This window comes from Scyliorhinus torazame, chromosome 6 (genome assembly GCF_047496885.1).
Source record: "Scyliorhinus torazame isolate Kashiwa2021f chromosome 6, sScyTor2.1, whole genome shotgun sequence".
Classification (NCBI taxonomy): domain Eukaryota; kingdom Metazoa; phylum Chordata; class Chondrichthyes; order Carcharhiniformes; family Scyliorhinidae; genus Scyliorhinus; species Scyliorhinus torazame.
This window is the reverse complement of record NC_092712.1, coordinates 169,849,356-169,867,025: the sequence shown is the minus strand read 5'-3', so window position 1 is coordinate 169,867,025 and position 17,670 is coordinate 169,849,356. Positions and strand designations below refer to the sequence as shown.

General features: G+C 42.9%; 1 protein-coding gene across 2 annotated transcripts in view; it reads right to left on the bottom strand.

Moving 5' to 3' along the window:
* The window catches only part of LOC140425150 (glucocorticoid-induced transcript 1 protein-like), an 80,805-nt gene extending 79,184 nt beyond the window's left edge, over positions 1-1,621 (bottom strand). Inside the window, exon 1 of one of the 2 annotated variants that reach the window (XM_072509096.1) lies at positions 220-1,621. In XM_072509096.1, the coding sequence (XP_072365197.1) occupies positions 220-261 (42 nt within the window). In that variant the 5' untranslated portion in view covers positions 262-1,621. The remainder of the gene's footprint in view (positions 1-219) is intronic. The other variant, XM_072509095.1, reaches the window with a different exon arrangement.
* Positions 1,622-17,670: the final 16,049 nt, after the last annotated feature.

The window sequence follows — 17,670 nt, the reverse complement described above, 5'->3', positions numbered from 1 at the left end:
CCATAATAAAATTGGAAAAAGCTGGACTCCTGAAAATAGGTCTGATGAAGATTTCTTACTGCGACACTAACTGATCTTTTCTCCTTCAGATGAAGTATGCATGTGCAGTCCAATAATTTGTTTTATTGCTAGCATTTTCCTCTTCTCTTTATAATCATAACTGGTTTGTTTATATCAGCTCCTAAATCAATTTGCAATAAAGGCTGAACCTGCACTTACCCTTGATAATTCTTCCTTTTCTCCACTGTCTTTAATAAACATTCTTTCTATTTCTTGATTTATGCCTTCAGCATTGTTCTGGACCCGTGAAATTGCGGATTTTGAAACAGTAATGTTTGATGCTGGACCTGCGTTAAATCTTGCTGCAGTGGCCTATGAAGAATAAAAACATATTGAAATGGATTTCACAATACTAGCATGAACATTCAAAAAGCAGTAATGGTACATCCCTACAAAGTATAACATACTAAAACTGTTCTGTAAATCACAAAACCAATATATTAATGAGATATGGAGTTCAGAGACATTTTTAAAATTCAACATGTCTTTTTTCACCAGCATCAACTGTGGACAACTTCTAATAGATGTATCTGCAAACAAAAGGCTCTCTGATAACTGTGGCACTGAATGCAGAGACTGACCAAAAACTAAAGGCTGGAGGCGCACGTAAAGTATTTTCCCCGAATTATAATTCTCTACCTTGGCTCTAACACTGGGCAGAAGGAGGAGGAGAGGAGGAAAATAAATAAGCGGAAGATTTGTTTTTCAAATGGAGGCTTGTTATCACAGGTCTCTCTCACGCGCCTCCTTATGGCCATGATTAAAAGCTATATCAGAAGAGGTTTGAGAAGGGCAGGTGCTGCTCTACTGTGTCAATTCAGGAGAATTATAAGCGTATTTAAAATGGTATGTGGAAAATTATACCCCCAGCAATATAGTGGTCAACATTCCGTTTGCCTTCCTAATTACATGTTGCCCTTGTAGTCTGATTTTTCTTTTGTCCCAGATCCTTCTACACTGAAACATCCTGCAGCTACTTTCAATGAAAATAACATTCTGCTTTTCAATTTTTCCTTCCCAAGTGGACAAACTTTCATTTTCCCTCATTAATCATCATCTGCCAAGCTTTTACCACTAACTTAACCTATCTATATCATTCTGAAGAGTCTTCACAACTTGTTTTCCTATCTATTTTCGTATGGTCAACAAATTTGACGACAAGACAGTTGGTCCCTTCATCTAAGTCATTGATGTAGACTGTAAATAGGTGAGGTCCCAACACCAATCCCTGTGGCACTCCATTAATTTGCTAACCTGGAAATGATCCATTTATCTCAACTGTTTCTTGTTAGTTAGCCAATCTTTTATCCATTCTAATCTATCACCCCCAACAACATGAACTCTTACCTTGTGCCATTCCAAAATCCAAATACACTAATTCTACTGGTTCCACTTTATTCATTCTGCTCACTACATCCTCAAGGAACTATAATAAATCCGTCAAACACAATTTCCCTTTCACAAATTGATTCTGCCGGATTGTCTTACAATTTTGTAAACATCCTATTACTAACTTTCTTAAAAATGGACTCTTAACACTTTCCCAATGATATGAGACACTAACTGGCCTATAGTTTTCTGATTTCTGTCTCGTTCCTTTCTTGAAATTTCAAAAATGCCGGGACCTATCCAAAATCTAGGAAATTTTGGAAGATTACAACAAATGCATCTTGTAATGAATGTAGGAATTTCAAATATATTGTATTATATGTATTTGACATACTCAAGGTTAAAAGCCTGGGTTAGTGTGTGTACGATTGCATCAGTAATGTTTTTTAAGTCCTTGTTGAAAAGACAGACACTTTGGCTACAAGGGATAATTAAAGCATTGTAAAAATTGGGCTAATGGAATTTTTGTTTATATAAAGAAGGTTCCATGGGGAGTAGATAATTAGAGACAGCAGGTGCAATTTACTGGCCGTACCCCACCGGAACCGGAGCATGACACGGCTGGTAGATCCCGGCTGGTAGATCCCGGAAGAGATTCAGGACGGCCGTTATGCCTTGCGAGATCTAACCAGATCTTGCAAGACGTCCTGTGATCGGGATCCAGTCTCACACAGCTCAATGAGTTGAAGAACCCACTTAGCCGTACTGCCACCGGATTGATCGACCAACCGGCAATAATCAGCCTTGCCGAGACGACCCCAGTCTGGCACCCTGGCAGTGCCACCAGCCCGCACCAGGGATCGGGCCCAGGGGTGCCCTGCCCATATGACGAGAGGTGCTCGCGGGGGGAGGGGTTTGAGAGCTGCGTAGTTGGAGGGGGGAGGAGAAAAAAGTCGAGAGATCATGGTGTCATTTAGAAATTACGTCCCGATCTCTTCCTGCATCGGGGAGCTCCGCCCGTCAGAGCAGGAAATGATGCCAAGGGCAACCTCGGAGGTAGGACGTTCCCGCCGGGGCATAAAAACAAGGCAGAATGCAGTTAGATAGCGGAGTTGTTCCCGGCGCTTCCCAGCCAGAACAGGTTGTTTTATTTTAGTTAGATCGCCCCTATCGTGTTTTGACTTTAAAGAGATGATGTTGTTAAGGGGAGGAGCCATGGATTGAAGCAGAGTGGTGTTAAATTTCAGTGTTGAGTTCAGTTTTGATCTGTCTCTGAACAGTCTGTGAACAGAACAGCAGCTTCTGAAAAAGCTGGCAGGTTAAACAGTAGTTAATAATAATAATCTTTAATCGTGTCACAAGTAGGCTTACATTAACAATGAAATGAAGTTACTGTAAAAATCCCCTAGTTGCCACACTCTGGCGTCTGTTCGGGTACACTGAGGGAGAATTCAGAATGTCCAATTCACCTAACAGCCCGTCTTTTGGGACTTGTGAGAGGAAACAGAAGCACTCAGAGGAAACCCACGCAGACACGGGGAAAATGTGCAGACTCCGCACAGACTGTGACCCAAGCCAGGAATCCAACCCGGGTCCCTGGCTCTGTGAAGCAGCAGTGCTAACCACTGTGCGACACAGTGTTTGACACAGGCAAGAATCCGCAAGCTGCTTTCCTGAAGGATCTCTCTCTCAAAGCGGTTTATCTAAGACATTTCTTTACAGCAAGTATCCTGCGTTGGCTAACTGTATTTAAGTGGATTTTGACTTGAGACGGTTTAGCTCGAGTGGAGATAAAAGATAGCAATTAGGAATTAGTGTTTCATTTCATTTTTAAGCATTGCCTGACTGGTAAGATCCCACAATTCTACGGCCCTGCAAAGCGGGCGAGTGCAAGAAACCCAAAAGTGTACGTCTTTGTCTGGTTCCAACAACACTCAAGAAGCTTAGCACTCTGGGACAAAGTAGTCCGGTTGATTCGAACACCATCCACCACCTTAAACAATCACTCCTTTTACCAACAATGCACAGGGGCAGCAGTTTATACTATCTACAAGGTGCACTGCAGCAACTCACCAAAGATCTTTGCACAGCACATTTCAAACCCATGACCTCTAACACCAAGGAGGACACAGGCAGAAGTTGTATGGGAGCACCACCGCCTGCAGGTTCCCCTCCAAGCCACACCCCATCCTGGCTTAGAACTATATTGCCATTCCTTCACTGTAGCTGGGTCAAAATCCTGAAACTTCCTCATTAACAGTACTGTGGGTGTACCTATATCACATATCTGCAGCAATTTAAGGCAAAGGCTCACCACCACCTTCGCAAAGGCAATTAGGGGTACGCAATAAATGCTGGCCTCGTCATGAACTAATATTTAAAAAATTGTTGCATATCTTCATTTCCAATGAATACACTGGATATCAACTCTGAAGCAGGGAGAGAGAATTATCTGATGTCAGGTAACTCGAAAAATGGGTTTCCCAAAAGTCCTGCCAAATGTTAAGGTAGCATCTGCTCAGCATTTTGTCCCTCGGTTTCCTGGTCACACCCAGCAGATTGAAGGACCAAGTACAGGGCCCCGTGCAAAGCAGTTACTTGCCTACAACAGTCTCACTCCAGGCTACTTCTATTATAATCAAAAGTGGGTAGGTTGGGGTCAGGAGTTATATTTTTTATGCTAACATTTGTGAGGGTTAAAAGTCCCTGCAGTATTTCTAATTTACAATGGTATGTGGACATTACCAACCTGGCTGTCCTTGAATTGCATTAGATTATTTCCATTAATGTAATATCAAAGAACAAAGAGAACAAAGAAAGGTACAGCACAGGAACAGCCCTTCAGCCTTCCAGGCCTGTGCCGATCATGATGCCCTAACTTTAAAAAAAACCTTCCGCCCTTACTCGGTCAGTATCCCTCTATTTCCTCCCGATCCATGTATCCATCCAGATGCGTCTTAAATGTTGATAATGTGCCTGCTTCCACCACATCCTCTGGCAGCACGTTGCAGGCACTCACCACTCTCTGCATGAAAAACGTACCTACACATCTCCCTTAAACTTTCCCTCTCTCACCTTGAACCTGTGCCCTCTTGTAATTGACACTTCCACCCTTGGAAAAAGCGTCTGACCATCCACCCTGTCTAAGCCTCTCAATTTTATCAGGTCTCCCCTCAGCCTCCGTTATTCCAGTGAAAACAATCCTAGTTTATTCAACCTCTCCTCATAGCCAACACCCTCAAAACTAAACAACATCCTGGTGAACCTTCTTTGCACTCTCTCCAAAGCTTCCACATCCTTCTGATAATGTGGTGACTAGAACTGCACACAATACTCCAAATGCGGCTTAACCAAGGTTTATATTGCTGCAATATGATTTCCCAACTCTTGTACTCAATGCCCCGGCTGATGAATGCAAGGATGCCATATGCCTTCTTAATCACCTTGGCCACCTGTGTTGCCACTTTTAGGGGACTGTGGACCTGCACCCCCAGATCCCTCTGTATGTTAATGTTCCTAAGGGTTCTGCCATTTACAGTATAATTCATACCTAGATTTGATCCTCCAAAATACATCACCTTGCATTTGTCCGGATTAAAGTCCATCTGCCGTTTCTGTCTCCAATCTATCTATATCCTATTGTATCCTTTGACAATCCTCGGCACTATCAGCAACTCCGTCAATCTTCATGTCATCTGCAAACTTAATAAAACCATCCACATTTCCCTCCAGATCATTTATATATACACCACAAACAGAGGTCCCAGCACTGATCCCTGCAGAACGCCGCTAGCTACAGATCTCCCTTCCACCACTACTCTCGCTCTTCTATAACCAAGCCAGTTCTGTATCCATCTAGCCAGCCCACCCCAAATCCCATGTGATGTTAGCTTTTGTACCAGTCTGCCATGTGGGACTGTCAAACGCCTTACTTAAAGTCCATATAAACTACATCCACAGCCCTTCCCTCATCAATGTTCTTTGTCACCTCTTCAAAAAACTCAATCAAGTTGGTGAGACATAACCTTTCCCATACAAAACCATGCTGCCTGTCACAAACTAGTCCATTTTCATCCACATGTGCATACATTCTGTCCTCAGTATCTTTTTCAAAAGTTTCCCCACCACTGATGTCAGGCTCACTGGCCTATAATTTGCTGGATTGTCCCTGCTTCCTTTCTTAAACAAGGGACTAGCATTGGCTATTCTCCAGTCTTCTTGAACCTTGCCTGTGGTCAAAGAGGATGTCAAGATAGATGTTAATACCCCAGCTATTTCTCCCCGTGCCTCCCACAGTAACCTGGGATAGGTTCCATTTGGCCCCGGGACTTGTCTACCTTAATGCAATTTAGGATAGCTAACACTTCCTCCTTTGATATATTGACATTCTCAAGAGAGTTCACGTACCTATCTCTGGCCTCAAGATCAGTCATGTCTTTCTCCCTGGTGAATACCGATACAAAGTATTCATTAAGGATTTCACCCACTTCCTGTGGTTCCACGCATAACTTCCCTCCATTGGCCTTAAATGGGCCTACTCTTTCTCTCGCTTCCCTCTTGCTCCTAATATATACATAAAAAGCCTTGGGATTCTCCTTGACCATGTTTGCTAAAGACATTTCCCTTTCAGCCCATCATCTAACGATGTTGCCAGAAGGAATCATGATCAAGCATACAATAATGGCATTGATGCAGGCTATCCACTTGAAAGTCAAAGAGATCTAGGAGTACAGGTCCACAGGTCATTGAAAGGGGCAACACAGGTGGAGAAGGTAGTCAAGAAGGCATACGGCATGCTTGCCTTCATTGGCCGGGGCATTGAGTATAAGAATTGGCAAGTCATGTTGCAGCTGTATAGAACCTTAGTTAGGCCACACTTGGAGTATAGTGTTCAATTCTGGTCGCCACACTACCAGAAGGATGTGGAGGCTTTAGAGAGGGTGCAGAAGAGATTTACCAGAATGTTGCCTGGTATGGAGGGCATTAGCTATGAGGAGCGGTTGAATAAACTCGGTTTGTTCTCACTGGAACGAAGGAGGTTGAGGGGCGACCCGATAGAGGTCTACAAAATTATGAGGGGCATAGACAGAGTGGATAGTCAGAGGCTTTTCCCCAGGGTAGAGGGGTCAATTACTAGGGGGCATAGGTTTAAGGTGAGAGGGGCAAGGTTTAGAGTAGATGTACGAGGCAAGTTTTTTACGCAGAGGGTAGTGGGTGCCTGGAACTCGCTACCGGAGGAAGTGGTGGAAGCAGGGACGATAGTGATATTTAAGGGGCATCTTGACAAATACATGAATAGGATGGGAATAGAGGGATACGGACCCAGGAAGTGTAGAAGATTGTAGTTTAGTCGGGCGGCATGGTCGGCACGGGCTTGGAGGGCCGAAGGGCCTGTTCCTGTGCTGTATATTTCTTTGTTCGTTTGTTGAAATCGGTTCTTAGCAATAAAATAGAAATTTAGCGTACATCAAAGAATCTGTAACATTACCAACACGGACTTCAGGCATTTTTACCAACTGTTCTGAGCATTTAATTAGTTCCCTAGAGTTACGTCATAACAGTAAATGTCAAAATACATCGTCACCTCCGTACTAAAAACACAAATCATACAGTGGAAAAAAACTGCACTAAGCTTTTAACAATGCTTCAGAGCACAGATTGTCGGAGACAGAAGTCAGCTACTTACACAAAAACAATTTAGATACATTTCAAATGTTTAATAAATATGAAAGAAATGGAATAAGTATGATTACATGAAAAATACAGTTCTAGTAAATGGTTTAAACCGAAAACATAGATCTGGCTTCCCATTTCAGATACTCTTAAGAACGTACATTAATATTGCACAGTCAACAGATTTGGGTGTGATTGTACAGGGACACAAAGTTAGCATGCAGGTGCAGCAAGCAATTAAGAAGGCAAATGGCATGTTGGTCTTTATTGCAAAGGGATTGGAGTACAAGAATAAAGAAGTGTTGCTGCAATTGTACAGGGTTTTAGTGAGACCGTGCCTAGTATACTGTGCGCAGTATTGATCTCCACATTTAAGAAATGATATACATAGATTGGAGACAGTACAGCACAGTTTCACTAAATTGGTCGCTGGGATGAAGGGGCTGCCCTATGATGAAAGGTTGAGTAAACTGGGCCTATATCATCAGGAATTTAGAAAAATGAACAGCCATGTCATTGAAACCTACAAAATCCTGAAGGGTCTTGATAGACAGTGAGATGGTTTCTGCTGGTTGTGAGCATCGTCTCAGGATAAAGAGACAATTGTTGGGTGTCTTAAAAAATATTAAGGTAGATAAGTCCCCAGGGCCTGATGGGATCTACCCCAGAATACTGAAGGAGGCTGGAGAGGAAATTGCTGAGGCCTTGACAAAAAATCTTTGGATCCTCAATGTCTTCAGGTGATGTCCCGGAGGACTGGAGAATAGCCAATGTTGTTCCTCTGTTTAAGAAGGGTAGCAAGGATAATCCAGGGAACTACAGGCCGGTGAGCCTTACTTCAGCGGTAGGGAAATTACTGCAGAGAATTCTTCGAGACAGGATCTACTCCCATTTGGAAGCAAATGGACGTATTAGTGAGAGGCAGCATGGTTTTGTGAAGGGGAGGTCGTGTCTCACTAACTTGATAGAGTTTTTCGAGGAGGTCACTAAGATGATTGATGCAGGTAGGGCAGTGGATGTTGTCTATATGGACTTCAGTAAGGCCTTTGACAAGGTCCCTCATGGTAGACTAGTACAAAAGGTGGTCACACAGGATCTGGGGTGAGCTGGCAAGGTGGATACAGAACTGGCTAGGCCATAGAAGGCAGAGAGTAGCAATGGAAGGATGCTTTTCTAATTGGAGGGCTGTGACCAGTGGTGTTCCACAGGGATCAGTGCTGGGACCTTTGCTGTTTGTAGTATATATAAATGATTTGGAGGAAAATGTAACTGGTCTGATTAGTAAGTTTGCAGACGACACAAAGGTTGGTGGAATTGCGGATAGCGATGAGGACTGTCAGAGGATACAGCAGGATTTAGATTGTTTGGAGACTTGGGCAGAGAGATGGCAGATGGAGTTTAATCCGGACAAATGTGAGGTAATGCATTTTGGAAGGTCTAATGCAGGTAGGGAATATACAGTGAATGGTAGAACCCTCAAGAGTATTGAAAGTCAAAGAGATCTAGGAGTACAGGTCCACAGGTCACTGAAAGGGGCAACACAGGTGGAGAAGGTAGTCAAGAAGGCATACGGCATGCTTGCCTTCATTGGCCGGGTCGTTGAGTATAAGAATTGGCAAGTCATGTTGCAGCTGTATAGAACCTTAGTTAGGCCACACTTGGAGTATAGTGTTCAATTCTGGTCGCCACAGTACCAGAAGGATGTGGAGGCTTTAGAGAGGGTGCAGAAGAGATTTACCAGAATGTTGCCTGGTATGGAGGGCATTAGCTATGAGGAGCGGTTGAATAAACTCGGTTTGTTCTCACTGGAACGAAGGAGGTTGAGGGGCGACCTGGTAGAGGTATACAAAATTATGAGGGGCATAGACAGAGTGGATAGTCAGAGGCTTTTCGCCGGGATAGAGGGGTCAATTACTAGGGGGCATAGGTTTAAGGTGAGAGGGGCAAGGTTTAGAGTAGATGTACAAGGCAAGTTTTTTACGCAGAGGGTAGTGGGTGCCTGGAACTCGCTACCGGAGGAGGTGGTGGAAGCAGGGACGATAGTGACATTTAAGGGGCATCTTAACAAATACATGAATAGGATGGGAATAGAGGGATAAGGACCCAGGAAGTGTAGAACATGGTAGTTTAGTCGGGCAGCATGGTCGGCACGGGCTTGGAGGGCCAAAGGGCCTGTTCCTGTGCTGTACATTTCTTTGTTCTTTGTTCTTTGATCATTTAGGGATGAGATGAGGACAAATTCCTTCACTTAAAGAATTGCGAATCTTAGAAATTCTTCAGCCCAAAGTGTTGTGAATGCTCCAATGTTGAATATACTTAAAGCTGGATGGACTGATTTTTGGTCTCGGAGGGAATTAAGGAATATGGGGAACGGGCAGGGAAATGGAGTTGAAGCACAAGATCAGCCGTGACCATACTGAATGGCCAGGCTCGACTGGCCGTCTGATTTATTCCTGCTCCTATTTCTTGTTCAACATATTAAAACGTCCCAAAGCGTGATATCAATTGAAGCACCAAATTACATAGAGATATAGGCAGAAGACTAAAAGCTTGATCAAAGAGGTTGATTTTAAGGCGCATCTTAAAAAACGAGAGAGAACTGGCAAGGCGGAGACATTTGGAGAAAGAATTGCAGAGCTATAGGGCCACAGAGGCTGAAACACATCCATCAGCGATGCAGTGATTAAAGCTGGGTTTGTGCCAGAGGCTAAAATAGGAAGAGCATAGACACACATCTAGGCCAATTACTCATGAATATGCAATACTTCATTATAATAATATGATTCTCAACTTTTCCCAATGTGCTTTTAAAAAAAAGTCTGTTTTTAAAACAAATATCAGGTACAATTTATGTCAATGACTTAGATGATTTAGCTTGTGGAATAATTTTATATCTTCACAGGATCTTTCCCCTGTTTATGAAACCAACAGGCCTCACTTTACCCCAGATTCTATCAAAAAAATTCAGTAAGCAGAAAAATAAAACACATTTAAAGTAGAAATTGTACTGTTTAGCTCACAGAATAACAGTGCCACACTATAAAATTCATATTTAATAATTACTTTTAATTAACTTACATAGTGTTATTATTTTAATTTTTTACCACAGTATGAACTACCCTGGCCTGAATAATTATTTCAAACCAAATCTCGAAATTCAAAAATTTAACTTAAATACCCCTTATCAAGAAAAGCGGTCAGGAAAACCCAAGATATTGTAGTTTTTTTTGTTGGTTATATTCTTGTCATATTTTTTTTAAATTATTGGAGGATGTGAGTAGCAATTAAAACAAGAGGCAAAGAGTTCTAGCAATATTTCAAACAGATGTTTACCTCAGGTAATTTAGTAAGAATGCCTACAGAACCAGAATAGATTTGAGTGGGTTGTTGTGATTCAAAGGAAAAGATATGCAAGGTGCGAAGGAAAGATCAGTAAGACGTTTTACAACACCAGATTAAAGTCCAACAGGTTTGTTTCGAATCACTAGCTTTCGGAGCACATATATAATATATATATATATATATATATATGACAAAGTCAAAGATGCAAGACGATACTTTGAATGCGAGTCTTTGCAGGTAATTAAGTCTTTACAAGTCCAGACGGAGAGAGGGATAATCACAGGTTAGAGATGTGAATTGTCTCAAGCCAGGATAGTTGGTAGGATTTTGCAAGCCCAGGCCAGATGGTGGGGGGGGTGAATGTAATGCAACATCAATCCAAGGTCCCGATTGAGGCCGTACTTATGTGTGCGGAACTTGGCTATAAGGCCGCCTTGGAGAACGCTTAGCCGAAGATCAGAGGCTGAATGCCCTTGACTGCTGAAGTGTTCCCCGACTGGAAGGGAACATTCCTGCCTGTAGATTGTCACGTTGTTACTTTTGATTTCAATATTGAAAGCTAAAGTAGAGGTGAAATTAATGAATTCCGGGAGAGAGCAGTTCTATAGACATTGGGTGAGACAAAGGAGCAATCAAGGGAAGGACATATTTAAGGAGAACTTGTTGAAGGAGCTGTTTTAGATCTCAGTGGGAAGCGCTGGTCAAACACCCAGCAAGCAGTATAAACGAAGTCAGATCTGAAAAACCAGCAGCTGTTAAGCTTAGAGGGCACCCCAACAGGTAAAAGTTGCTGAACTTTTATAGATGTTAAAATCTATCCAGTGTTGCTGAACAGAAGGGGAAGGCTTGCTCAGAAGGTAGTTAAATTAAGATTGTTTGAAACGGTTTTAAAGTATTGGTACTGTGCAAAGCCATTGTCGTAATAAAATACAATTAGAACCATAGAACTCTTACAGTGCAGAAGGAGGCTATTCGGCCCCTCGAGATTGCTCCTACCTCTGAAAGAGCATTCTACCAAGGCCCACACCTCCACTCTATCCCTGCAACTCCACCTAACCTACACATCTTTGGACACTAATGGGCAATTTAACATGGCCAGTCCACCCAACTTGCACATCTTTGGACTGTGGCAGAACACCAGAGCACCTGAGGAAACCCACTCAGACATGGGGAGAAAGTGAAAACTCCACACAGTCATCCAAGGCTGCAACTGAACCCAGGTCCCTGCCAGAGTGAGGCAGCAGTGCAAGCCACTGCTGCCATTTCTATTATTTTTCCCCATATTTCTTAATAAACATCTACTTTTCGATAAGTTCACCATAAGTGGTCGGGCATATCATTTCTGGACCTCAAAACCTCTCCTCATATTATACAAATTGTAAAGAACAAATGTGAGGGCAGTTGTTTCAAGTTTTCCTTCTGGGATATGAACACCTCAGCATTTACCAGAGCCATGCCCTTAACATCTAAATCTATGGTCAGGGCTTCTTTTCGAATAACTTAACTCAGCACAGAACGAGCTTTGAACAGTGCATGTTACTGAACCACACATCCCTGGTTATATTTTGATATTGTAGCTTATATCTATTCTCAATCCAACTTCAACATTTGTTTTCTGGGAGTGATATCGAATGTACCACTTTTTGGCTTTTATACTCCTTACGTATTGTAATTAAACGATCCAGCAAAAAATATATAATTTGTGTCACTGCCTTTTCTGACTAACGGGAGAACACTACAACACAGAGAGGCCAATAACCCCTTCAAATCTGCACCAGTGGTTTCTCCATGAGTCACCCTATCAAACCCGACACCTACTCACTCGTATGGTCCTTTAATATTCCTCTGTTTCAAAGAACTAATTTCATTTGAAAAGTAATTATGGACATACACAAGGTCACTGCAGAGAATTTCATATTCTAATCACCCTTTGATCGTTTTGCAATAATCCCTGTTTGAAAGGAGTACTTGTGAATGTCATGTTATGGGCCAGGGTTTAGAGAACCCCAAAGTGTATCATGGAGTTCACCTGACCCACAACGTTTTATAGATTGTGGTTATGGGGAAACACACGGGCCTACTTTCTAGGTTTGATGCAACAGAGATCTACAGTACTTTCAAATTAAAACAATGTTTATTTATGAAACCAGTTAACACTTTATAAACCCACAGTAAACATCTTAACAATTATCAACACCAATAAATCCCCCAAAGAATACAGTACGCTATAAGTAACTCTTAATCTTTCCTTGCAACATCCATAAGACAAAGAAAATCCTTTTTACAAAAAGACATTAAATTTAACTTCTCTACAGAAACAGGTATTATTTTTAAATCACCAAAGGATCTGGAGACAGTCTTTAGATTGCAGAGAGACTAATACACCTTCTCGCTGTGACTGCAGCTATCCAGGTCTCAAAACAAAACTAAAACACATCCTGTAGCAGAGAGCCCAAAGCGAAAGTAAAAGCAGACCGACAGCCTAGCTCCACCCACACACTGACATCCCTGATAAACACCCATTTCTTAAAGGTACACCCACTACAGCTATTTTATAAACACTAATTTCTTAAAGGTACTCTCACATGACAGTCAGGTAAGATTAGATAGGGCTCAAGCCACGCCTTCCACAGGTTGTTAAATTTCACAGTCTAGGCTCAAAGAGCAGTGGTTGTACATAGAATATACTGCAGGATACAATAATACTTTAGGGGACAGAAAGAAAATTGATACAAGTTGTATGGATTATCATTTTGTTCACATTCAACAGAAAGTCTCTTGCATTTTCACCTGTCATGAGGTACTTGGTTTTACTCAAATATGGATCCAATAATTATATCATGAGCATCTGTGATGTTTTGAGATCCACACACTTGGGGGGGGGGGGTAGATATCCATAATTTTACCCTATCCTTTCAAATGCAATTAGGAAAAGGCAGGAATAAAAGTTTGAAATACACATAAGAATTAAGATAGCAGTTTTTGTGATATTCAGCCAATTTTTACTATTTTTTCACATGATAAGGTGAAATTGTCACTTGAACCCTCTATGCAGTGATGAATGAAATGAAAATTACAATTGGAGTATTTACTAGTGGTTTAAGAATCAAAATATTAGGCACTGCAAACATTGATAGTTCTGTCAACAGTCATATGGGACAAACTAATCTTTAACAAAAAATGAAGACTTTTGAGATGAAGTTATTTCAAAAAGTACAAGTTAGATGTTTTTATTAATCAACTTGAATTTCCATACAAGCCTTGAGGAAAATAACTGGTCAGAGTACCTGGGTGCGACCTTTTAGTTAAAATAAGCTAAAATATTTATGTATCTACGAGACTTAAAGGTACAAGAATGTGATAGAGAACACAAAAAGGTATTAAAAGAAAAAGTTGTCAGAGGTGCTATAAGAGGTTAAGATGGAGATAATGGGGAAAAGTAGCCAATACCTGCAGAATTTCATTCTACCACCATTCGTCCCTCCAGTATAGAATCCCTACAGTGCAGGAGGCCATTCGGCCCATCGAGTCTGCACCAACTTCCCAAAAGAGCACCCTACCTAGGTACATTCCCCCACTCTATGCCCATAACTCCACCTAATTTTTGGACACTAAGGGGCAATTTAGCATGACCACTCTACCTAGGCTGCACATCTTCGGACTGTGGGAGAAAATCAGAACACCTGAAGGAAACCCATTTAGACACGATGAGAATGTGCAACCATCACAGACTGTCGCCCAAGTTCGGAATTAAACCTGGGTCCGTGGTCTGTGAGGCAGCAGTGTGCTACCATGCCGCTCTGATCTTACTTGTAATTGGGAGGTTAGTTAGCTCAGTTGGCTGGATGGCTGATTCGTGATGCAGAGCTACACCAACAGTGCAGGTTCAATTCCCATACTTGTTGAGGTTACCATGAAGGCCAACATTCTCAATCCTGTTCCTCGCAGGTGACCCTCAGGTTAAATCATCACCAGTCAACTCGCTCTCTCCACATCAAAGGGGAGAGCAGACTATGGTCCTCAGACTATGGCGACTTTCATCTCACTTGTGACCTTTCCACATAGATGACCCTTGACAGCTATGTTGGGAGCTGTTAAATTCTGAGGGCTTGGCATTGGGGCAGAGAGAAAGAGACCACACTTTAACCTAACTGTCCTCCTAACCTTCGGTGAGGCGTGGTACAGCATTACATATCCCAGAATATTGAAATGCTGTATGCCTGCCAAAGTCCACAGTAGAATACCAGTTTTGAAGAATGTTTCACATACCTCACAATGAAGCATTTGTCTCTTGCTAACCAAGGAGTGCTGTTGCAAACTGCGATGCTCAATAATCAAGCCCAGCTAACTCACCATTTTCAACTAAACCCAATATGATATCTAAGGCTACATTTTATCCTACTTGATCAGGAAAGGGAGAGAGAGCTGCCCACATCATAGGAAATTTATATTCATTTGCAAAAGCACAAAAATTAAAACATAGAAAGAAGACCATTCATTTATTCTGTACTAAGTCTAACTGGAACAACTTTCATTTATAAAACACCTTTAACATGGGAAAATATCCCAAGGCATATTACAGAGCTTTAATCAAAGAAATGAATACCAGCCCAAAGAAAGGCATATTATTAGTAGTGACCAAATACTTAGTCAAAGAGTTGAGCTTGGAAGAGGAAAGAGAAGTGCAGACACAAAGAGGTTTGGCAAAGTATTCAGAGAGTCAGGAGTTTAGACTGCTGATAGATCGTCACCTATGTTGGGACTGGCCAAAATCAGAAAAGCTGCTCACGGAATTGGGGCTTATGGAAATAAGGGCCACAAGCCATGAAGGGGTTTAAACAGGAAGGTGAATATTTTAAATGAGGTGTTTGGTGGACAGATAACTAGTACATGTCAGGAAGAACATAGCGATTGGGGAGCAGGGTTCGGTGCAGGATAGGATCCAGGCAGATGAGTTTTTGATGAGCTGATGTTTACAGAGAGTGGTAGGTGGAAACTCAGCTGAGAGAACATTGAAATAGTCAAATCTAGAAGTGCCAAAAGTATGAATGACGGCACTGGTGATGGAAAGGTTGAAATGGGTAATATTAGAGATTGAAATAGGCAGATTTTAGGTGAAGGTATGACACAAATGAAGAGTCTGAGTTGGCCTGAGATGGTGGTCAAGAGGGGAATGGAATTGTAGTAAGGCTACAGAGAGGGAGGGTGAAGAACGATGATTGCAGTCTACTAAATGTTGATCTGAAGGAAACTACCTCATCAAGGCTGGATGTCAGACAAATTATTTGACAAAGAAGCGTTGCAGGTGTTGAATGATTGATAAAGACAGAGCAGGGTGCAATTCCAAATCTTCCTTTTGAATATATACCCAATTCTCTTTTAAATAGTGCCAGTGTCTGACTCAATAGCTACTAATGTTGATGCAATTCTTGTTCATATAACCTTTTGTATTTTTCTTAACTTCCACTTCCATTTTAGTTATAATCTTCAACCTATACCCAATTATTACTGAGTAAATCAGTAACAGCTACATTCCTAAAACTTCATCATTTTGAAAATCACTCAGGTCCCCCTGACACTCCTCCACTCCCACCCCTGCAGTTATCATTTTCTGTCTCCAGATTTAAAAATCTTCAAGCCTCATTTTCATATTTTTAAGCTGTTGTTCTTTATGGCCTGGCATTTGCAGCCATAATGAAAGCATTAAGTGCTCACCGTTACTAGGTAACCAGACAGCAACTTCTGGCATCTGCACATATGCAGTTAAACATTGAAATCCAGAAATTGCTCAGAGATACCTTTTCCCTCCACAATATGTACTTCTGCAGTCTTTGTCAATTGAAATGACAGAGATTACTCAAGGTGTGAACTTAAACTAATTATCTATTATTCTTAGTCTAAAGATCAACAAATGAAAATCTTTAGTTTTGTTCAATCAGGAGGACCTGATTGTATGTACCGAGTCATAATTACTATGGAAATTGTGGAAATTCTTTAAGCAAATTTAAGTCAGAGATTTTTAAAAACATTAAAAGTCCTGGGCAGGATTCTGTGATCCTGAGGCTAAGTGTTGACGCCGTCGGAAACGCCGTCGTGTTTCTTGACGGTGTCAACACGGCCTCAGGATCAGCACAGGGGGCCAGCACGGCACTGAAGCGGTTCACGCCACTCCAGCTGCTGATCCCAGCGTCAATTGGGCGCCGCAGATCCACGAATGCGCAGTGGCACTGGCGCCAACACACGCATGCGCAGTGGCTTCCTTCAACGCGCCGGCCCCGACGCAACAGGGTAGCACAAGTGGATAGCACTATAGCTTCACAGCGCCAGGGTCCCAGGTTCAATTCCCCGCTGGGTCACTCTGTGCGGAGTCTGCACGTTCTCCCCGTGTCTGCGTGGGTTTCCTCCGGGTGCTCCGGTTTCCTCCCACAGTCCAAAGACGTGCGGGTTAGGTGGATTGGCCATGATAAATTGCCCTTAGTGACCAAAAAGGTTAGGAGGGGTTATTGGGTTACAGGGATAGGGTGGATGTGAGGGCTTAAGTGGGTCGGGGCAGACTCGATGGGCCGAATGGCCTCCTTCTGCACTGTATGTTCTAAAAAAAAAGACTACAGGGCCCAGCGCAGAAGAAAGGAGGCCGCCAGCCAGAGAGGCTGCATCGGAGGGCCCCCTGGGGTCGGGCCCCCCGGGGTCGGACCCCCCCCCCCCCCCACCCCCCACCAAAGGCTGCCCCCGACCCTGCCTCGCCGAGTTCCCGCCGGCTGAGAGCAGGTGTGGACGGCGCAGGCAGGACTTGGCTTTTTTACGACGGCTGCTTGGCCCATCCCGGGCCGAGAATCTGCAGGCCGGCCACGTAGAGCGACCCCCGACCGGCGCCGCGCCAACCACGCCGGCGAGAGCGGAGAATCGCATGCCGGCATCGGAGCGGCCATGGTGCGAAACGCGCCGGTCGCGGGGATTCTCCGGCCCGGCTCCGGGCTGAGAGAATCCCGCCCCCTGTGTCTATACCCTAATCTTTGCTTTTTGGATAATGATTTGAATGTAATTTCGGTTTCCTGCTTTTTACATCATGTAGAATCACGGATTTGTTACAGCGCAGAATAAGGCCATTCAGGCCATCGTGTCTGCACGCACTCTCCGAATGAGTAATTCATCTAGTGCCATTCTCCCATCTTCCCCCTGTTAATTCCTCTTTTGCAGATAAGACCAGTTCCCCAATGAGTGCCTCGAATGAACCTGCCTTAACCCCATTCTTAGGCTGTACATTCC